Below are 24,687 nucleotides of genomic sequence, written 5' to 3' on the forward strand. Positions count from 1 at the left end.
CATCCAGTCTAAGACTCTGGTGCTAGAATACAGGGCAGTGAAAGGAACAGCTCCTTCCTATCTCCAGACCACGGTCAAGCCTCACATCCCCGCCCGACCACTTCGCTCTGCTGCCTCGGGGCGATCGGTCGCCCCGTCGCTCAGAGGTCCTGGAGGCCGATCGACCCGGTCACGTCTGTTTTCTGTCCTGGCCCCACAGTGGTGGAATGAACTTCCCACTGACGTCAGGACAGCGGAGTCGCTGCCCATCTTTCATCAGGCTGAAGACCCACCTCTTCAGGAAGTGCTACCCTGAGCCTTCCACTTAGCACTTATTGTATTCATACTAGCTTGTTGCACTTATTGTATTCGTATTACTTATAGCACTAACTGTTTCTCTTGTTTCTGTACTTTGGCTCTGAGTTATGCTCTGCTTCATGCTCTTAGATGCTTGTTTGGAAAAGGAAATGTACTTATGACTTCTGGTGACTAGTAGTTCTTTTGATTACCAATGTTGATGCACTTATTGTAAGTCGCTTTGGATAAAAGCGTCTGATAAATGACTGTAATGTAATGTAATGTAATGTAGTAAGATTAACTCTTGTTAGATTAACACTAGTTAGATTAACACTAGTTAGATTAACACTCGTTAGATTAAACTCGTTAGATTAACACTTGTTAGATTAACGCTCGTTAGATTAACACTAGTTAGATTAACACTCGTTAGATTAAACTCGTTAGATTAACACTTGTTAGATTAACGCTCGTTAGATTAACACTAGTTAGATTAACACTCGTTAGATTAAACTCGTTAGATTAACTCTTGTTAGATTAACGCTCGTTAGATTAACACTAGTTAGATTAACTCTTGTTAGATTTACGCTAGTTAGATTAACGCTTGTTAGAGTAACGCTTGTTAGATTAACACTAGTTAGATTAACTCTTGTTAGATTTACGCTAGTTAGATTAACGCTTGTTAGATTAACGCTTGTTAGATTAACACTAGTTAGATTAACTCTTGTTAGATTTACGCTAGTTAGATTAACGCTTGTTAGATTAACGCTTGTTAGATTAACACTAGTTAGATTAACTCTTGTTAGATTTACGCTAGTTAGATTAACGCTTGTTAGATTAACACTAGTTAGATTAATGCTCGTTAGATTAACTCTAGTTAGATTAACGCTCGTTAGATTAACTCTTGTTGGATTAACACTAGTTAGATTAACTCTAGTTAGATCAATGCTCGTTAGATTAACGTTTGATAGATTTACATAACCGTTGTTAGATAATAAAGTTAATTTTTAAAAGTTGTTTTTCTCAGGAACCCGAACCCGTCACGTTTGTGGGCGGAGTCAGTTCTGCCCCGCTGGCCGCAGGTCCTGTCCTCTGAGGCCCCGTCCACCTATCTGGAGCTAAGCCCCGCCCTCCAACATCATCGGGGTCTGAGTCAGAGCTCCTGCTCCTTCTGGAACCAACTGGGAGCCAGACTGACCAGTCTGAGCGGTGAGAGGAGGACTCTCCTGGACTACTTTAATCTGCTAGAGCTGGCTAGTTAGCTAGCTAGTCCCCGGAGCTCCCGCCAGCTCTCCTTCTGGCACCAATGGGGGCTACTCAATAGGGGGCGCTATCGAGCCATTTTGTGTGACCCGAGCCCGTCAAATCATGTCAGATAAATATTTTTGCACAAGACTGACGCGTGCGCCAACTTTCAAGAGTTTTTAAGTATTCCAAGCACCTCATTTTTACGCTCAAAGACGAACATTAATGATTGAGGAGGTTCATTCAGAGACAGAATAAGTCTTAATTATTACAAAAAATCTTTACTATTAGTAATAACATATTGAATCTAAAAGAGTTCAAACCGGTCATCGCTGTGGCCTAAAAACTCTTTTCTTTACCCAGGTGTGTCGGGGGCGGAGCTTATCCAGCCTGAGTTGACCCTTGAGCTCCCACTGGCTGCACCATCCAGCCAATCACAGACTGAGAAAGACGCCTACAACTAAACTAATGACATCATCGTCCCGCCCTCCTTGTGACATCACACTTTCCTGCTTCCAGATTCATTTTGATCCCAAACGCTGAAGAAATAAAACGACTGCTGTCTTAATCAATAAAACAAATCATTTTAAACTCTTAAACTGTCTGCGGTTTATTATTTACTCTATTTGTACTTTGAGTATTTTCTCTTCATGCCACTTTCTACTTGTAGTCCACAATCATCAAACAACTTTATGTACTTTACAAATTAAGATTTTTAAACACAAAACATGGAAAGACATGATAAAATATGTTTTCTTGCAATTAGTTCTTTAATCAATTAGTTGATTAGACAGAAAATTAATTTGAAACTATTTTGATACAATTTGAAGTAATTTATTTATGTAAAAAAAGGTCAAGGTTCCAATTTCACACATTTTGGTTTTAATAATAGAATATTAAAAAGTGATTAATCAAATCAAATTATCAATAATTAAAATTACTTTTTTTGACATGCTACACTATGACTGTTTTTTCCATTTTTCAACGTGCTATATTGTGACTGTTTTTGACATGCTATACTATGACTTTTTATAGACATACTATGCCAGTGATTCTCAACTGTTCTCCGTGGCTAAGTGGAGAGCAGGGCTGCCTTTCAATCAGAGGGTTGTTGGTTCAATCCCAGCTCCTGCTCTGTTAGTCTCATGTCAATGTGTCCTTCAGCAAGACATTTAATGACTAATACTTTTTTTTGACATGCTATACTATGACTGTTTTTTTTATTTTTTCGACATGCTATACTATGACTGTTTTTTTTATTTTTTCGACTTGCTATACTATGACTGTTTCAATATACTACACGATGACTTTTTTTCGACATACTATACTATGACTTTTTTTCAACATGCTATACTATGACTTTTTCGACATGCTATAATATGACTTTTTTCGACATGCTATAAACAACTTTTTTCGACATACTATACTATGACTTTTTTTCAACATGCTATAAAATGACTTTTTTTGACATGCTATAATATGACTTTTTTCGACATACTATAAACAACTTTTTTCGACATACTATACTATGACTTTTTTTCAACATGCTATAAAGTTACTTTTTTCGACATGCTATACTATGACTTTTTCGACATGCTATACTGTGACTTTTTTTGACATGCTATACTATGACTTTTTCGACATGCTATACTGTGACTTTTTTTTATTTTTTCGACATGCTATACTATGACTGTTTCAATATACTACACGATGACTTTTTTTCGACATACTATACTATGACTTTTTTTCGACATACTATACTATGACTTTTTTTCGACATACTATACTATGACTTTTTTCAACATACTATACTATGACTTTTTTCAACATTCTTTACTATGACTTTTTTTGACATGCTATACTATGACTTTTTCGACATGCTATAATATGACTTTTTTTGACATGCTATAAACAACTTTTTTCGACATACTATACTATGACTTTTTTTCAACATGCTATAAAATGACTTTTTTTGACATGCTATAATATGACTTTTTTCGACATACTATAAACAACTTTTTTCGAGATACTATACTATGACTTTTTTTCAACATGCTATAAAATGACTTTTTTTGACATGCTATAATATGACTTTTTTCGACATACTATAAACAACTTTTTTCGAGATACTATACTATGACTTTTTTTCAACATGCTATAAAATGACTTTTTTTGACATGCTATAATATGACTTTTTTCGACATACTATAAACAACTTTTTTCGACATACTATACTATGACTTTTTTCGACATGCTATAAAATGACTTTTTTCAACATGCTATGAAATTACTTTTTTCGACATGCAAAAGTCATAGTATAGCATGTCGAAAAAAGTCATAGTATACTATGACTTTTTTCGACATGCTATACTATGACTTTTTTCGACATACTATACTATGACTTTTTTTTCGACATGCTATACTATGACTTTTTTCGACATACTATACTATGACTTTTTTTTCGACATGCTATAAACAACTTTTTTTGACATACTATAATATGACTTTTTTTCAACATGCTACAAAATGACTTTTTGACATACTATACTATGACTTTTTTCGACATACTATACTATGACTTTTTTCGACATACTATAATATGACTTTTTTTGACATGCTATAATATGACTTTTTTCGACATACTATACTATGACTTTTTTCGACATACTTTACTATGACTTTTTTCGACTTACTATATTAGGACTTTTTTCGACTTGCTATACTATGACTTTTTTTGACTTGCTATACTATGACTTTTTTCGACTTGCTATACTATGACTTTTTCGACATGCTATACTATGACTTTTTTTGACATGCTATAATATGACTTTTTTCGACATAGTATATTATGACTTTTTTCGACTTGCTATACTATGACTTTTTCGACATGCTATACTATGACTTTTTTTGATATGCTATAATATGACTTTTTTTGACATGCTATAATATGACTTTTTTGACATGCTATAATATGACTTTTTTTGACATGCTATAATATGACTTTTTTCGACATAGTATATTATGACTTTTTTCGACTTGCTATACTATGACTTTTTCGACATGCTATACTATGACTTTTTTTGATATGCTATAATATGACTTTTTTTGACATGCTATAATATGACTTTTTTGACATGCTATAATATGACTTTTTTTGACATGCTATAATATGACTTTTTTCGACATGCTATACTATGACTTTTTCGACATGCTATAATATGACTTTTTTTGACATGCTATAATATGACTTTTTTCGACATGCTATAAACAACTTTTTTCGACATACTATACTATGACTTTTTTCGACATACTATACTATGACTTTTTTCGACATGCTATACTATGACTTTTTTCAACATACTACACGATGACTTTTTTTCGACATACTATACTATGACTTTTTTTCGACATGCTATACTATGACTTTTTCGACATGCTATAATATGACTTTTTTCGACATGCTATAAACAACTTTTTTCGACATACTATACTATGACTTTTTTCGACATGCTATAAAATGACTTTTTTCAACATGCTATGAAATTACTTTTTTCGACATGCAAAAGTCATAGTATAGCATGTCGAAAAAAGTCATAGTATACTATGACTTTTTTCGACATGCTATACTATGACTTTTTTCGACATACTATACTATGACTTTTTTTTCGACATGCTATAAACAACTTTTTTTGACATACTATAATATGACTTTTTTTCAACATGCTACAAAATGACTTTTTGACATACTATACTATGACTTTTTTCGACATACTATACTATGACTTTTTTCGACATACTATAATATGACTTTTTTTGACATGCTATAATATGACTTTTTTCGACATACTATACTATGACTTTTTTCGACATACTATAAAATTACTTTTTTTGACATACTATACTATGACTTTTTTCGACATACTTTACTATGACTTTTTTCGACTTACTATATTATGACTTTTTTCGACTTGCTATACTATGACTTTTTTTGACTTGCTATACTATGACTTTTTTCGACTTGCTATACTATGACTTTTTCGACATGCTATACTATGACTTTTTTTGACATGCTATAATATGACTTTTTTCGACATAGTATATTATGACTTTTTTCGACTTGCTATACTATGACTTTTTCGACATGCTATACTATGACTTTTTTTGATATGCTATAATATGACTTTTTTTGACATGCTATAATATGACTTTTTTGACATGCTATAATATGACTTTTTTCGACATGCTATACTGTGACTTTTTTCGACATGCTATACTATGACTTTTTCGACATGCTATACTGTGACTTTTTTCGACATGCTATACTATGACTTTTTCGACATGCTATAATATGACTTTTTTTGACATGCTATAATATGACTTTTTTCGACATGCTATAAACAACTTTTTTCGACATACTATACTATGACTTTTTTCGACATACTATACTATGACTTTTTTCGACATGCTATACTATGACTTTTTTCAACATACTATACTATGACTTTTTTCGACATACTATACTATGACTTTTTTCGACATACTATACTATGACTTTTTTCGACATACTATACTATGACTTTTTTCGACATACTATACTATGACTTTTTTTGACATGCTATACTATGACTTTTTTCAACATACTATACTATGACTTTTTTCGACATACTATAATATGACTTTTTTCAACATACTATACTATGACTTTTTTCAACATACTATACTATGACTTTTTTCGACATGCTATACTATGACTGTTTTTTTTATTTTTTCGACATGCTATACTATGACTGTTTCAATATACTACACGATGACTTTTTTTGACATACTATACTATGACTTTTTTCAACATACTATACTATACATTTTTTCGACATGCTATACTATGACTTTTTTCGACATTCTTTACTATGACTTTTTTTGACATGCTATACTATGACTTTTTCGACATGCTATAATATGACTTTTTTCGACATGCTATAAACAACTTTTTTCGACATGCTATAAACAACTTTTTTCGACATACTATACTATGACTTTTTTTCAACATGCTATAAAATGACTTTTTTTGACATGCTATAATATGACTTTTTTCGACATACTATAAACAACTTTTTTCGACATACTATACTATGACTTTTTTTTGACATACTATACTATGACTTTTTTTCAACATGCTATAAAATTACTTTTTTCAACATGCTATACTATGACTTTTTTCGACATGCTATACTATGACTTTTTTCGACATGCTATACTATGACTTTTTTCGACATGCTATACTATGACTTTTTTCGACATACTATACTATGACTTTTTTCGACATACTATACTATGACTTTTTTCAACATACTATACTATACATTTTTTCGACATGCTATCCTATGACTTTTTTCGACATGCTATACTGTGACTTTTTTCGACATACTATACTATGACTGTTTCAATATACTATACTATGACTTTTTTCAACATACTATACTATACATTTTTTCGACATGCTATACTATGACTTTTTTCGACATGCTATACTATGACTTTTTCGACATGCTATACTGTGACTTTTTCGACATGCTATACTATGACTTTTTTTGACATACTATACTATTACTTTTTTTTCGACATGCTATAAACAACTTTTTTCGACATACTATAATATGACTTTTTTTCAACATGCTACAAAATGACTTTTTTCGACATACTATACTATGACTTTTTTCGACATACTATACTATGACTTTTTTCAACATACTATACTATACATTTTTTCGACATGCTATCCTATGACTTTTTTCGACATGCTATACTGTGACTTTTTTCGACATACTATACTATGACTGTTTCAATATACTACACGATGACTTTTTTCGACATACTATACTATGACTTTTTTTCGACATACTATACTATGACTTTTTTCAACATACTATACTATACATTTTTTCGACATGCTATACTATGACTTTTTTCGACATGCTATACTATGACTTTTTCGACATGCTATACTGTGACTTTTTTCGACATGCTATACTATGACTTTTTCGACATGCTATACTGTGACTTTTTTTGACATGCTATACTATGACTTTTTCGACATGCTATACTATGACTTTTTTTGACATACTATACTATTACTTTTTTTCGACATGCTATAAACAACTTTTTTCGACATAGTATTACATGACTTTTTTTCAACATACTATACTATGACTTTTTTCGACATACTATACTATGACTTTTTTCGACATGCTATAAAATTACTTTTTTTGACATACTATACTATGACTTTTTTCAACATACTATACTATGACTTTTTTCGACATACTATACTATGACTTTTTTCGACATGCTATAAAATTACTTTTTTTGACATACTATACTATGACTTTTTTCAACATACTATACTATGACTTTTTTCGACATGCTATAAAATTACTTTTTTTGACATGCTATACTATGACTTTTTTCGACATGCTATAAAATGACTTTTTTCGACATACTATATTATGACTTTTTTCGACTTGCTATACTATGACTTTTTTCAACATGCTATACCATGACTTTTTCGACATACTATACTATGACTTTTTTCAACTTACTATACTATGATTTTTTTCAACATACTATACTATGACTTTTTTCGACATGCTATACTATGACTTTTTTCAACATACTATACTATGACTTTTTTTCAACATGCTATAAAATGACTTTTTTTGACATACTATACTATGACTTTTTTCGACATACTATACTATGACTTTTTTCGACATGCTATAAAATTACTTTTTTCAACATACTATATTATGACTTTTTTCGACTTGCTATACTATGACTTTTTTCAACATGCTATACCATGACTTTTTTCGACATACTATACTATGACTTTTTTCAACTTACTATACTATGATTTTTTTCGACATACTATACTATGACTTTTTTCGACATGCTATACTATGACTTTTTTCGACATGCTATACTATGACTTTTTTATGACTTTATTCGAGATAATATACTATGACTTTTTGATGAATTTTTTTCACATGACATTTTATGACGAACAATATCATAAATATTTAGCCTTTTTTTGACATAGTATACCATGTCTATTCTTTTTTAATTTTTATTACATTTTCAATGACTTTTTAATAACAAACTATACCATGACATTTTTTTATAGATATTCTACAACATACATTTTATGATACACTATCTTAGGACTTTTAAAGATTATTTTGATTGCATACTACAATGTGATATTTGACCCTCCAGCATCTGGTCTCCACTGGAACTTGAGATCCTTTCTGTGGATTCATCTCTGGCTCAACATCATCCCGTCCTTACTGCAGGACAAAATCTCCACGAGCCCAACTCCTCCTGCAGGTTGATCACAGACTTCCTGTGTGACAGGAAGCAGCATGTGAAGTTCAGGAAAGCTTCTCCTCCAGTCACCAGTTCATCAAGCTACTGAAGTTTACAGATGACACGACCCTCTCTGATGGGGATGAATCCACCTACAGGGGAGATTGACCATCTGGTGACCTGGTGCAGACAATTTCAACAATTTCTTTGTTTGTTTTTAAATCCTATTGTACATTTTCATATTTTAATTATGTCTTTATACTATTGAACTGTATTTATTGTTATTCACCTACAATGTAAAATTCCTAATATGTGTAACTATACTGAACAATGAAACGTTTCTGATACCGACCTGTTATTGACAATTTTGTGTCTTGACATTTTCTCATAATACTATTCTATAACCTTTTTATGACATTTTGTGACTTACTATAGTCTGACTTTTTCATTACATAATATATGGAGTTTTAATGGCATTATATAGTCTGACTTTATGATATTTTATAGCATACTATAGTACGGCATTTTTATTTATCTTATTTTTACATAAAACACATGAAGAATTTATAGAGTATGATGTTTAGTTATAAATTAAACTCCCCAAATTGAATACAAGTACAGCTGAAATAATTAGTTCATTAATCAGTCAACTGACATTTTTAGTAGTACTCTTAAGTAATTTAATATGAAATGTGTATTAATGTTAACAGTTTTAGTTAAAATATTGAGGACTAAAATACACAAACTTTGTGAAGGTGTCACTTTGGGCTTAATGTCTCCAGCAGTAACCACAAATCACATTATAGTGAATTATTTGGTCATTTATTAAGTTTGTATCTCCTTGTTCTATGTAATGTTGTATTTACTGTATTTCTTTTTTAAATTTTGTCTAATGTTGTTTCTTCTACTCGTCGCATCTTTGCATCAACTGTCATCAGTGTAAAGGAGAATCGTTTCTTACTAAACTTATCTGGTTAAATAAAGATATTAAATTAAAATATATAGATTTTCCACTATTATTTCAAACCAAACAATGAATCAATTAATGTAGAAAATATTCAGCAGATTAATCTATAATGAAAATGATAATTAGTTAATAAGATACAGTTCAATCAACCAAAATCCTGCTTTGACATTTATGCATAATAATATTAATAATGCGTAATAATAATAATCTAATAATAGAATATATAATAGTAGAATAGTAGGGCGCCTCCCTAGGGAGGTGTTCCAGGCACGACCAGCTGGGAGGAGACCCCGAGGGAGGCCCAGGACCAGGTGGAGGGACTATATCTCCAAACTGGCCTGGGAGCGCCTCGGGATCCCCCCAGTCAGAGCTGGCTGATGTGGCCCGGGAAAGGGAAGTTTGGGGTCCACCTGCTGGAGCTGTTGCCCCCGCGACCCGATCCCGGATAAGCGGACGAAGATGAATGAATGAATAATAGTAGAACTACCTTAAACAATTACTGTAACTTTTACTCTCAACTCTTCCATTCATTTTATTCTTTGGATTTTTTCTAAAAATCTGTTTTGAAGAGCAACGTAACAATTTATGTTCAAAAAGAATACGTTAAAACTCAATAATCCACAGAGAAATGAACATGAACAATGTTGAAATGAACATGAGTGAGAAGTCAAACAAGCAAACACGAGATATTTTCTGGAGCTGTTATTAAAGGACAAACAGGTTTACCTTTTGACGGACAGGTGTCTCTCCACCAATCACAGTGAGCCGTGGGGGTTTGTCTCAGCTTAGCTCCGCCCTCCTTTTATGTCATCTAAATGTGATGACAAACAAACCACAAAATGATAACAGAAATATTAAACACGGTACCTCAAATTGTGACCACAGAGTGGAGCTCCGGTTTTGCTCGGCATGATGGGAGTGTGCCAGGCTCCTCCTCCACCCTCCCTCACCTGTGTGCAGGTGAGGCAGCAGGTGTATAAAGGACTCTTTCTCTGGATGAAAACAGACTCCAGAAGCCGCTCACACTGAGATCTTTGTCACAAACTGTTTTGGGATTTCCTGCAGAAAGATGGAGACGCTGCTCGCTCTCTGGATCGCCGTCGCCGTCACTGCCTCAGGTAAAAAAAACGCTTTTTTAAATACTTTAATACTCAAATTTTGTTTCACTGAGGCTCAAAGTAGAATTTAGAACAAGGTGAAATAGATCAAAGGGAGGGTTTTCAAAACAGGAAGTCTGGGAGGTTCAGTTAGTGTTTTAGATCTTGTTTAAGGCTGCTATTAGTGATTCTTTTATTAATTATTCATTAATCTATTGATTCATTTGTAGATTAACTGATAGATTGTTCAATCTATAAAGAGTATCTACTGTGAAGGATGTTTTTTTTGGTAGTGGTCGCTCCTCTTCTTCAAAGTGATGAAATATTTAATCCATCGGTGAAAAATGTAGGTTTCGCTAACATCACCATCTTGTTTTTTTTGGAACCAGAAGTGACACGAGAGGGCGGAGCTAAGTACAACCAAACGCTGAAAAAAACATTTTTAGAACATAAAATGTCACAACTAACTTTGATGAAGTGAAAACACACTAAAGGGTTAAAGTAATAATGCCGTGGTAGAGACCTGTCAATCACTGTGTAGTCCCGCCCTAAAGCATACCCTGCTTTATGGTTGTAAACATGAGTTTATGGTCTCAATCTCTAGTTTACAGTCTTCTTCAATACAGCATGATGTTCATTTAGTACATTATGCTCCATTTAGAGTCAAACAGACCATAAAGAGGGGATGATTTAGGGGCGGGGCTACACACTGATTGACAGGTCTCTACCAGAGACGTATACGGCGTCTCTACATCACTCCTCAGTCCAAATATGGTCACTTCCTGTTCACTGGTTGCTAAAGAAACAACATGGCGACGGACAAAATGCTGAACTGGAGGCTTCAAAACATCCACAAACCAACAAGAGTCTTTTTTTCTCCTTCTCTGTCTTTAGTGTCTTCCACTACGACTGTTGCCATGACAACCATTTCAACCACCAGTAGAGAAACCAGTTCCACCTCTGACAACACAACTGGTCCAGTCACTCAGTCCAGTCCCAGTACAACCAGAGACAACACAACTGGTCCCGTCACCCAGTCCAGTCCCAGTACAACCAGAGACAACACAACTGGTCCCGTCACCCAGTCCAGTCCCAGTACAACCAGGGACAACACAACTGGTCCCGTCACCCAGTCCAGTCCCAGTACAACCAGAGACAACACAGCAGCAACAGACGAATCCGCCAAAGCAACAACCTCAGGCAGAAACGCAACAAACGCTACAATGACAACCACCAATCCAAACGGCACGACAAGCGGTTCTTCATCCACAACAGCCAGCAGGTCGCCTGTCTCCATTCAGACAAATAAACCAAACACGTCGCAGAGCACGACCACAACCACAAATCCGGTCCCGGCCTCGGCCAGCGGCGGCGTACCCGGATGGGGGATTGCTTTGCTGGTCCTTGCCGCTCTGATTCTGCTGCTGCTGCTCCTGCTGTTCATCGGACTGGTGAGTCGGGCCGTTCGATTATGGCACAAAAACATGATCACTTTAATTATAAAACCGTTGTTTTCTCTTCTGCAGCTGGTGTGGTGCTGCTGCTACAGGGGGAGCCACAACGGCAACAATGACGAATTCCCTCTGTACACCACGCACACTCGCTTCGACGGGCACAACGGGAGGAACTACGTGAGTCAAACATCTCTAGATACAGACCTCTGTGAGGACACGTCTCACTGCTAACGTCCTCACAAGGACCCATCTCAAAGTTAACGTCCTCATAAGGACACATCACAAAGTTAATGTCCTCAAAAGGACGCATCTCAAAGTTAATGTCCTCAAAAGGATGCATCTCAAAGTTAATGTTCTAACAAGGACACATCACAAAGTGAACGTCCTCACAAGGATGCGTCACAAAGTTAACGTCCTCACAAGGACACATTACAAAGATAACGTCTTCAAAAGGACAGATTACAAAGTTAATGTTCTAACAAAGACACATCACAAAGTTAATGTCCTCACAAGGACACATCACAAAGTTAATGTCCTTACAAGGACACATCTCAAAGTTAACGTCCTCACAAGGACACATCTCAAAGTTAACGTCCTCACAAGGACGCGTCACAAAGTTAACGTCCTCACAAGGACATGTGACTAAGTTAACGTCCTGACAAGGACACATCTCAAATTTAAAGTTGGCCTAAAATGTAATCGCTTACGTTATGAAGACATGCATTTTGTCCCTGCAAGGAAGGCGAGTGCCCACAATGCGACTCTGTAATCAGATTTGTGTCCCCATAAAACAAGGTAAAACACTCCCACACACACACACACACACACACACACACACACACACACACACACAGGGCAGAGTGTGTGTTGGTTGTGTCTTTGTGTGCTGTAACGTGAGTCCTGAGAAATATTTTCTGTCTCTAGCCTGCAGCAGAACAGAGTTAATCCATTCACATTAATGCAGTCACATTGGGTTCGTTCCAACAGAACCAGCAGAATAAACCAGTATAAAACATAAACCTCACCAGTATAAAACATGAACCTCACCAGTATAAAACGTAAACCTCACCTGTATAAAACGTAAACCTCACCAGTATAAAACATAAACCTCAGAAGGAACTTATTGAGGACCGGAGGGTTTGTTTCTTATAAATGAAAAACCTCAGAGTTGACCTGGTTTACGTATCTCATGTGTCCTGAACAACGAGGTGTGTTGAATATCAATGGGTGTGTATTGACTTATTGTAACAGTTATTCACCTGTTTGTATTTTAATGAGTCACAGTCAACATTTACACAGGAAACATGGAGGAATAATAATATCTGTAATGTGATTGTCACTATGACAACAACTAAATAGACACACAAAGGTGTGAGTATCAGTGTTCATCGACTCGAAGGTAGCAATTTACTTTAGCTTGTTCCTTAACCTATTCCCAGCTTAGTAAGTCATTACTGTCACAGCTCAGAAGTATTTTAGTTTTTATTGCACTTTTATAACGGTTTTATTTTATTTATTTATATTCTTATATGATGTGTAGATGCGTACAGTAAAAACAATTCAGCTTTTGTTGATAAGTATTGTATAGTTTGGTTCAACTTCTTGCTCTAAGAAGCTTTATAAAATGTTTATAATCATTAGAAATGTTGAACTGGTGTTAGTAACATTGTAGTTACTATAAATGACACCATGTAATTGTACTAACTGTTATCAAAACATAATATTCACTGTTAGCTTCACATTGGTGCTTATAAGTAGTAAATTATCATTGTACTAATATTTGTTAAAACATTACTATTTGATAGTTACATCTTAGTTCTTAAGATCTTATTAACACTAACTTAGTTATTTTTCTTAAAGTAATGTTATTAACTACAAGTTGCACTTAATTGACTATAAGTAACAATAATTAAAGAACATTTTATTAAATTAATTTGATTTTAGATATTGTTATGGTTGTAATATTGGTTACTTAATTAGAAGTTGCCACTAAGTTACTAATAAATTAACACACGTTGGGGAAATCTTGATGATTTTCTTGTTCACCTTTAGTTACATATTAATACCTTTAAGTAGCATCCACCTGTGTTGCTCAGCTCTATTTGCTGTAGTGTCTTTGTAGTGGTGACCGTTACTAACTAAGTAACTAACCACTAACTACTAAATCTTAAAAACATCTTAGTAACTGTTACTTACTAACTAACTAACTAACTACTAACTCTTAAAAAACAGTTGCTGTTACTAACTAATAACTTAATGTTAGACACATCTTTGTAACGATATGAAAAGCTGGCGGACATTGTTTGTTTTACTGATGAGAGGAAATGAAAAGAATGACTTCATCTAAATACATTTATTTAGTCTCATTTATAAAACGTTTAACATAAAAAGTCCTCTAAATGGCTGGTTTAACTTTTTAATATAACAGAAGGAATGTTTTACTTGTATTAATCATTTACCTTATATCTTATTGCTATTGTGTTGTATTTTGCAATAATGTCAAAATGATTTATTTACACTTCATAATTGTTATGCTATTGTTTTTTGCTATTCTTTGTTTGTAATCTTGAATGAAACTCTGACACAATCATTTCCTTCTGGATTAATAAAGTTCTCTCTTATCTTATCGTTAACATGTTGGGTGGAGCTGATCGGACTTAATGTGATGCATCTCTTACAGGAAGAAATGGAAAAGCCGAGGAAGAACCGGACAGGGATGTACACGGTGAACCCGTAGAGACGACGTCAACAAACGCGTTTATCATTGACAGAAAACACACTTTTTCCATTGTGCTTTTTGATTTGTATCCAGTTTGATTTGAATGAATGTGTGACTCAATTACAATTCATCTCATAGCTGCATTTATTTATTGTCTGTAAAGCACTTTGGAGATTTGTATTTAAAAAAACAAGGAAATAAACATTTATTGTGGAGAAAATGCTACAAAATGTTGTTCTTGTTACAAAAGACACTTTCTAAAATCATGATATGCTAATTATTATATTTTGTATATCTTAGAAAATTGCTTGATATGAATACAATAATATAATACATAGATAATATACTATATTAACTTATATAACTATTACCATATTGTCCCTTCTATTTTTTTACTACATATTTTAACTACACCAATTGTTATACATTTCAATTTAAAAGAAATGACACTAAACTGGCATTAAGATATGAAATGTTAATAATCATATTTCCATTTATTGACTACACTTTATGCATCTTTAAAACCTGTTATACTGTTATTTGAATCCTTTAAATCACACTGACTTAACATTGTTTGATAGAACAGTCACTGTTGTCACTTAAATTATGAGTTTATTTTTGTCAGATTACTTTTCTTATAAGTGATACTTATAAGCATGTTTCCATTAATTGGCTCTTTTTTTATCATAACGTAACATAATACAACATTCTCTCTTAATAAATTAGCAATATTCTTACATTTCTATACTTTCTTTAATATAGTTTGTAAGAATATTGTCACACCCATATCAGTTTTAGTTGTATATATTTTAGTATTCCAATAATTATGCAACATTCTAATATATTTGTATTGTAGTTTTTGATGATGCGTTTCTTTTACTTTTGTTTTAAGTGTTTCCAGATTACAACACCTATAACTGACATTAATAATAATAATAATATTTCCATTTATTGGCTCTGCTCATATTTTATATTTCATTAAAAAAATGTTCAATAAAATAATCATTCACTCTTTATTATAATTAGAAATATGGAAATACATTTATATTTTCTTGTGATATTGTTACTACCATCACTAAACTGATTATGATGTATTCAACTCTTTGATACATTAATGAGTTTATTACAATTTGCAACATCATGCAATAATCCCTCTTATTAACACAAATATTAGATATTTCATTGTCACAACTTTAACTGTTTTGTAAAACATATTTTGTGATATTTTATTTTAGAATCATAATCATGTGAGCTATACATGTTCACTTTGACGTAAGATTAAAGTTACTGCTTTAACTGCCACTGATTAATTGTTAATTAGTTAATAATTAATTCTATTCATGAAGCATTTATTGCATCATGTTTGTACATCTCAAACAAAAAACCCTTTATTGCATGTTTTTCTTTTGTAAAGTGTTGTTGTTAATGATCATATTTCAGTTTGGCAGCAGTTTAGGTCTGTATTGTCTTTGAAAGTGGATCCTCAGGTTTGATTCTTTCTTTATTCTTAAACCAAAGTCCAGGTTTGTATTTCGTTTCTTGATCACAAAGAGCTTCACAAAGACAGAAAGAGAAGAGGAGGCGTGGAGCGAGGCGGAGGAATGTAAGAAGTCACAGAGTTTGATATGAGAGTGATGGAGCTGATATCCACATAAAGGAAGTGGGCGGGGCTCTGCTGCGTTTACTGGATCGATGAGTCACAGAAACTCCTCAAACATCACTCCTTTCACCAGCTTTAGTTCTCCTTATTATTTGTGAATAAATGAGTTTTCATGCAGTTTGATCTTCATGTGCATTCATTTCTAATTTCCTTCATATTCCTTCAGCACACTTTCTCTTCAGTGTGTTTCCTGTTTCGATATCTGATTGTAGATGTATGTAATATAATGTAGATATATATAATGTAGATTTATATAATGTAGATGTATATAATGTAGATTTGTATATGTATATGTATATAATGTAGATTTATATAATGTAGATGTATATAATGTAGATGTATATAATGTAGATTCATATAATGTAGATGTATATAATGTAGATGTATATAATGTAGATGTATATAATGTAGATTCATATAATGTAGATGTATATAATGTAGATTTATATAATGTAGATGTATATAATGTAGATGTATATAATGTAGATTCATATAATGTAGATGAATATAATGTAGATTTATATAATGTAGATGTATATAATGTAGATTTATATAATGTAGATGTATATAATGTAGATTCATATAATGTAGATTCATATAATGCAGATGTATATAATGTAGATTTATATAATGTAGATGTATATAATGTAGATGTATATAATGTAGATTCATATAATGTAGATGTATATAATGTAGATTTATATAATGTAGATGTATATAATGTAGATTTATATAATGTAGATGTATATAATGTAGATTCATATAATGTAGATTCATATAATGCAGATGTATATAATGCAGATGTATATAATGTAGATGTATATAATGTAGATTCATATAATGTAGATGTATATAATGTAGATTTATATAATGTAGATTCATATAATGTAGATGTATATAATGTAGATGTATATAATGTAGATGTATATAATGTAGATGCATATCATGTAGATTCATATAATGCAGATGTATATAATGTAGATTTATATAATGTAGATTCATATAATGCAGATGTATATAATGTAGATTTATATAATGTAGATTCATATAATGCAGATGTATATAATGTAGATTTATATAATGTAGATTCATATAATGCAGATGTATATAATATAGATTTATATAATGTAGATTTATATAATGTAGATAGTTTAGTAACATAGAACCGACTGGAATAGATCAGCTCTACATCATCGTACTGATTTAATCGTCTCTTAAAAACAGTTTTTGTTGACGTCAGGTCACATGACCTCATAAACGTGGACGTGTGATGTCAGCGCCAAGAGATTTTATGCCTCCTCGATTCCTAAAAATGCACCTCAAGGACCGAGGAGTGAGGAGGCTCACCGGAGGAGCTAGGAGGGAGGAAACACCGGTGTATCTAATTAACTGTATTTCATGTCGTCACATAGAAACACTGGACTGTTTGTGTGACTATAATATATATATAAATAAGTCATTATAAATTATGTCACTCTGTATTTCTAGAGAACCTTTAGTGGAAACATTTGTAGAGCTTCACACTATAAAATATTAAGACGCGAGGCGAGGATGCGAGGAAAGGAATCGAGGAGGAAATGAGAAAGACCCAAGGTCACCGTTGTTTACCTTGATTGACAGGTTTCTGTAAACTCCCACGACCTCGGCTCCTCCCACTCTGTGACGTCATGATTATGACGTCATCACTGTCGTCTCTTTAGAAACCTGAGAAGAGACAAGACGGACGGTCATGTTTTTGATATCTTGTAAAATTATGTAACCAGTAAAACAAACACAGACTGGTGACTGATGGGAAGAGGCGGGGCTTCACAATGACTGACAGATGACTCAGGTGTGTGTGTTTTGTCGTCACAGGTAACATCAGGGCTCGGCTGTTCTGTCAACAACTCTCTGGCTTTTACTTTTCTATAATCAGTTTTCATCTCAGACGTTTTGTTAGTGTCACTTATTTGCAGAGTATACATCAATCAGCGTGTAGCCCCGCCCCTAAATCATCCCCTGCTTTATGGTCTGTTTGACTCTAAATGGAGCATAATGTACTAAATGAACATCATGCTGTATTGAAGAAGACTGTAAACTAGAGATTGAGACCATAAACTCATGTTTACAATGTTTACTGAGGGAATAAATCAAGAGAGAAGTAGAGTCATTTTAGACTAGACTTCTATACAACCAGAGGAGTCGCCCCCTGGTGGACAGTAGAGAGAATGCAGCTCTAACACGTGAAGCTTTGAAGTGTGAAATAACACAATGAGACAAAACATAAACTCTGTTACTCACGTTACAAATGGATCGTCTCAGTGGTTTCCTTCCTCCTGGTCTTCGTCAATAATAATATATAATATTATATCTTATTAAATAATATGTTGACCCTCTTTCAGAGGATATTTAACGTTATGTAGAACATTTAGAGGGTTTGATGATGACAGTAGTCAGATATTATATTATTATTATATTTTCAGGAATAAAGTTCTGGTGGAGAAAAAGTTCATTTATTCATTTATTGTTGTTTGCTTCAGAAAAATACAATTTTTAAAAACATTTACAAATACAATAATCAGCCATAAAACCCTCCACGTGTGAGTTTTTAATTTCAGTAGATTTTAAGCTTCAAAGTGTCCACGCTGCCCCCTGCTGGCCACAAGACTCAGGTGTGTTTTTAGACAGGAAACAAGAGATTCACACATTCAGTCACAGTGTGTCGTCCATCCTGAGGCCTGCAGGGCGTCAGAGGAGAGGAGGTGAGGAGGTGAGGAGGTCAGGTGTTGGAGGTCTCCAGGCTCTTCAGCCACAGCTCCAGGGCGAACTTGGTCCCGGTGCTGACCCCGCTCCACGTCCGGACCGCTGACCGCGCGCTCCGGACCGACCAACACCATCCAGAGGAAGAGAGGAGTCACTCAGACCTTCCTTCTGAGGACACCTGAGACACACTGGAGGAGAGGAGGACAGGAGGTGAGGAGGAGAGGACAAGAGGACAGCAGGTGAGGAGAACAGGAGGACAAGAGGACAGGAGGTGAGGAGGTGAGGAGGACGAGAGGACAGGAGGTGAGGAGGACAAGAGGACAAGAGGTGAGGAGGACGAAGAGGACAGGAGGTGAGGAGGACAGGAGGAGAGGAGAAGAGGAGGTGAGGAAGAGAGGACAGGAGGTGAGGAGGACAAGAGGAGAGGAGGACAGGAGGAGAGGAAGTGAGGAGGACAAAAGGACAAGAGGACAGGAGGTGAGAAGGACAGGAGGAGAGGAGGAGAGGAGGTCAGGAGGTGGAGGACAAGAGGACAAGAGGACAGGGGGGTGAGGAGGACAGGAGGACAAGAGGACAGGAGGAGAGGAGGTATGACTTCATCTGTATTTTAATCGTTGCTCTTTAAAGATTTGATTTCCAAACATATTTGACAAAAACTAAAAATATGATTAAACTATAAAACGTCCTGTGGAGGCAGAATGTTACAGACTTTTAACTTGAAAATATAAGTTTTAGTCGCTGAAACAAGAACCCAGGACCAACTGAACCCCAGTATACGTCTCTGATAGAGACCTGTCAATCAGCGTGTAGCCCCGCCCCTAAATCATCCCCTCTTTATGGTGTGTTTGACTCTAAATGGAGCATAATGTACCTCTTTATGGTGTGTTTGACTCTAAATGGAGCATAATGTACCAAATGAACATCATGCTGTATTGAAGAAGACTGTAAACTAGAGATTGAGACCATAAACTCATATTTACAATGTTTACTGAGGGAATAAATCAAGAGAGAAGTAGAGTCATTTTAGACTAGACTTCTATACAACCAGAGGAGTCCTCCTCGACAGTGATACCTGACGGTGGTCTGCAGGTGGTCCAGTGGAACCTCTCCGTCCTCTCCGTCCACGGAGGACACGACGGCTCTGACCAGCCGGCTGTCGGCCCACAGACAGGCACTGACCTCAGCAGGAGACGGGCTCAGAGATGCCTGCAAGACAACCAGAGGAGGGAAAAACCCACTGAAGACGGTTCTGATGATGTCACAGTGTACTGGAGGACACAGTGAGGTCACAGTGAAGTCACAGACGTACCTGAAGCTGCAGGTGAGAGAGAGGAGAGAGGAGCAGCATGTAGACCACAATGTGATGTCTCTCAGGAAGACCTCTGGACAACATGGGAGGATAGACTGACTGAGAGGAGGACAGGAGGAGAGGAGGACAAGAGGACAGGAGGACAAGAGGAGAGGAGGAGAGGACAAGAGGAGAGGACAGGAGAGGAGGAGAGGACAGGAGGAGAAGAGGACAGGAGGACAAGAGGAGAGGAGGAGAGGACAAGAGGAGAGGAGGAGGGGACAGGAGAGTAGGAAAGGACAGGAGGAGAAGAGGACAGGAGGACAAGAGGACAGGAGGACAAGAAAACAGGAGGACAAGAGGAGAGGAGGAGAGGACAAGAGGAGAGGAGGACAAGAGGAGAGGAGGAGAGAAGGACAAGAGGAGAGGAGGACAAGAGCTTTAAGTCTTTGTCTCACCCTGTCTGTCTGTCTCTCTGTCTCATGTCTTTGTCTCACCCTGTCTGTCTCTCTCTCTCTCTCTCTGTCTGTCTTTCTGTCTCTCTGTCTCATGTCTTTGTCTCACCCTGTCTGTCTCTCTCTCTCTCTCTCTGTCTGTCTTTCTGTCTCTCTGTCTCATGTCTTTGTCTCACCCTGTCTGTCTCTCTCTCTGTCTCATGTCTTTGTCTCACCCTGTCTGTCTCTCTGTCTGTCTCACCTCCCAGAGTCCCAGTACTTTAGGAGAAGCTCCCTCTGGTTCCAGCTTCAGTCCCGTCTCCTCCTGCAGCTCCCTGAGGCCGGCCTCCAGCAGCTGCACACAAGAACAGCTTTATTCTGGCGGGAAAGAGACTTCTTATTCAAGAGAAGAAGAAGAAACAGAAAAGGATCTACCGTCTCGTCGGGCTCAAGATGGCCGCCTGGAAAGAAACATGAAGGTTAAAAAAGAAATGTGAGCAGCACAGATCAAGAGATACTGACAGTTAATCCACAAACAGCCTCCTACGTTTCCCACAATGCAACAGGCCCTTTAACAGGCATTAGTCAGACCTGGAGGAACCCAGACGTTGGGAAATATACGAAGCTCCTTCGCCCGTCGTGTCAACAGAACTCTCTGGTTGGCCGTCTGCAGGATGATGGCCACGCCCACGTCTACTCCACGCTGCTGAACGTCCAATGGGATCGCAGCTGCCTCCGTGACTGACAGGTGTTTGATGGGACAGAAGGCGGGCCTCTAGGAGACAAGAGGACAACAGGACTGTTACAGAGATGGGGGGGGGGGGAAATATTAAAGATGGAGGGGCATCATGTGTATGAAAAAATAAATATTTATGTCCAATAATCCCGTTAAACACAGAGGTAAATATAATATAAATACAATATGAATAAAATATAAATATAGTATAAATACCATATAAATATAATATATAATATATAGTATAAATATAATATAAATATAGTATAAATATAATATAAATATAGTATAAATACAATATAAATATAATATATAGTATAAATATAGTATAAATATAATATAAATATATATAAATATAATATAAATATAGTATAAATACAATATAAATATAATATATAGTATAAATATAATATAAATATAGTATAAATATAATATAAATACAATATACTTATATATATTAATATATATAATATAAATATATATAATATAAATATAATATAAAACCTTCAGAGGTGTCCCTCGTCCTCTGTCTCCTCTCTGAAGGACAAGCTGTTTCCTCTCCAGAGAGCAGATCACCTCCACCTCATCATCTCCACAGTCACTGAAGAGACCCGTCACACTCTGACCACAGGAGGAGCAGGGGGAGGAGCAGCAGGAGGAGCAGGAGAAGCAGAAGAATACATGTCTGTGTGCTGTTTGCTGGTTACTTGTTAGGAGAGGATCTTAAAGGTGAGAGGATGTTTGTTCTGACCTGAACAAAGTGAGCTCTCTGAGGAGCAGCTCGGTCCTTACAGACGTGAACCAGGATCCTCCTCACTTTGTCCATGCTGCCTCGTCTCCTCAGCTGGAGGACGGCACCGCTTCCCTCCGGTCACACCGATCAACAGCTGATGTGTGTCTCCTCCACAGTAGCCCAGTGTCTAGAACGTTACGTAGACTTCTCAGCCACAGCAATACAATAGAACATGGAGGCTTTGAGGGTCAACACTATGGAACGCAGAGTCAATATGAAATACACCAAAATAAAAAATGAATAAATAGATCAATAGATAAATAAATACATAGATAAATAAATGAATAGATAGATCAATAAATAGATAGATAAATAGATCAATAAATAGATAAATAAATTAATAAATAGATAAATAAATGAATAGATAGATCAATAAATAAATAGATAGATAAATAGATCAATAAATAGATAAATAAATTAATAAATAGATAAATAAATGAATAGATAAATAAATAAATAAATAGATAGATAAATAGATCAATAAATAGATAAATAAATTAATAAATAGATAAATAAATGAATAGATAAATAAATAAATAAATAGATAGATAAATAGATCAATAAATAGATAAATAAATAAATAAGCCTATGAAATTATTACAAAAGTCTATGAAATAAATCCAGAAATAAACAAACAAATAAATGTGTAATAATTAAATTAAAGTCCCAGTAAATAATTAGTAGTCTTTTAAAAAAACATTAAATAAAATCCTATTTATTTATTGATCTATATTGAATCATTTACATATTTATTTTGACATGTATTTACATATTATATGCCTCATTTATTTATTTCAGGATTATTTCATTGGGCATATTCATTTATTATTGACTTAAATTGCATTTCATACAAACAGTCGTATGTCGTTAAATATGTTAAATATTTTGTGTTCAGAAAATTATTTTAATAACCTCACGTGGCATCTTGATGATGTTTAATGTTACTTCTTGCAGCAGCAGTTAGCATGTTGCTAACACACTAGCTTACAGTTAGCAGGCTAGCTAGCTTGCTAACTGTCGACAGTTATCAACAGCTAACTTTAGCTAACATTAAACTGCGTTAAAAAGGTTCATTCACGAGAATGAGTTTCACACGTTAACCTCCAGACTGTAACAGAACACAAAAAACACATCAGAAGACAGTAGAAGTAGAAACATACTCGATAAGAGACACCAGCTAACGTCCTTCAGCTCATTTTAACTACATCCGGTTAGGAAGTTCAAAATAAAAGCATCGCAGTAAACAATGGAGCCGAGCAAAAAGGAGTAGCAGTAGTAGCACCACAGTGTAGAAATACTCGTTTAAAATATGATTGGAAGTACAAAAGTATTAGCACCAAAATATACTTAAAGTACCAAAAGTACTCACTGTGTAGAATACCAGTATTATATATTATAGTATTATAATCATTGATGTATTAATGTGTTATCAGTGTGATGGAGCAGCTGTTAGAGGTGAAGCTAATTTAATTTATACATTAATGACTCAATTACTCAAATATAAAAACTAAATCTGAGAGAATAATCTATACAAACAGATGTTTAAGAATTGTATCGATCAGCTCACCTCAGCCAGTGTGAGTGGTCCTCCTCCTCTTCCTCCTCCTCTTCCTCTTCATCCTCCTCCTCCTCTTCCTCCCCCTCCTCTTTCTCCTCCTCATCTTCCTCCTCCTTCTAATACTCAGATTCTAATAACAGTTATTACATAATGATTTTATTCTGAAGTCCTTTAATAAATCTATAATAAACTGTCCCATTGGACCCCATTAAAACCACGATGTTTGATCTCACCACCATTACAGCGTTACACATTCTTTTATACTAATTATTATATCAGGTTATACACGACAGAGTATTAGGAAAAAAGAGAGGGTTAATATAAGAAATAAAAAAACTGAATTCAGGAATTAAAGTTGTAAA

The 24,687-nt window shown here is 34.8% G+C and overlaps 3 protein-coding genes across 3 annotated transcripts in view; 2 read left to right on the forward strand and 1 right to left on the reverse strand.

Annotated features, from left to right (window-relative positions):
- tg (thyroglobulin) overlaps positions 1 to 2,117 on the forward strand; it is a 32,889-nt gene extending 30,772 nt beyond the window's left edge. Inside the window, exons 48-49 of the mRNA XM_068729991.1 lie at positions 1,301 to 1,482; positions 1,882 to 2,117. Coding sequence (XP_068586092.1) covers positions 1,301 to 1,482; positions 1,882 to 1,982 — 283 coding nt within the window. The 3' untranslated portion in view covers positions 1,983 to 2,117. The remainder of the gene's footprint in view (positions 1 to 1,300; positions 1,483 to 1,881) is intronic.
- Positions 2,118 to 10,860: 8,743 nt separating this feature from the next.
- Positions 10,861 to 15,346, forward strand: LOC137887157 (salivary glue protein Sgs-3-like). The gene is made up of 4 exons (XM_068729962.1): positions 10,861 to 10,962; positions 11,836 to 12,392; positions 12,468 to 12,572; positions 15,076 to 15,346. The coding sequence occupies exons 1-4, from the start codon at positions 10,914 to 10,916 to the stop codon at positions 15,130 to 15,132; spliced, it is 768 nt and encodes a 255-aa protein (XP_068586063.1). The 5' UTR covers positions 10,861 to 10,913; the 3' UTR covers positions 15,133 to 15,346.
- Positions 15,347 to 19,261: 3,915 nt separating this feature from the next.
- nudt17 (nudix (nucleoside diphosphate linked moiety X)-type motif 17) lies at positions 19,262 to 23,999 on the reverse strand. The gene is given in 12 exon segments (XM_068729925.1): positions 19,262 to 19,598; positions 19,600 to 19,647; positions 19,649 to 19,678; positions 19,680 to 19,704; positions 20,589 to 20,722; positions 20,826 to 20,924; positions 21,501 to 21,593; positions 21,674 to 21,699; positions 21,830 to 22,013; positions 22,479 to 22,595; positions 22,726 to 22,894; positions 23,928 to 23,999. Coding segments are annotated over 11 exon segments (897 nt in total). The 5' UTR covers positions 22,801 to 22,894; positions 23,928 to 23,999; the 3' UTR covers positions 19,262 to 19,532.
- Between the last annotated feature and the right edge of the window lie 688 nt (positions 24,000 to 24,687).

Source organism: Cebidichthys violaceus, unplaced genomic scaffold, assembly GCF_023349555.1.
Source record: "Cebidichthys violaceus isolate CVI_PGR_0920_01 unplaced genomic scaffold, fCebVio1.0.p SCAF_48, whole genome shotgun sequence".
Classification (NCBI taxonomy): Eukaryota; Metazoa; Chordata; class Actinopteri; order Perciformes; family Stichaeidae; genus Cebidichthys; species Cebidichthys violaceus.

What these genes read in the sequence shown, in the direction of transcription:
- LOC137887157 (XM_068729962.1), top strand. Translation starts at nt 10,914, where the DNA reads ATGGAGACGCTGCTCGCTCTCTGGATCGCCGTCGCCGTCACTGCCTCA. An exon ending in CGTCGCCGTCACTGCCTCAG is followed by an intron (nt 10,963 to 11,835) that starts GTAAAAAAAACG and finishes CTCTGTCTTTAG; the next exon opens with TGTCTTCCACTACGACTGTT. An exon ending in TCCTGCTGTTCATCGGACTG is followed by an intron (nt 12,393 to 12,467) that starts GTGAGTCGGGCC and finishes TCTCTTCTGCAG; the next exon opens with CTGGTGTGGTGCTGCTGCTA.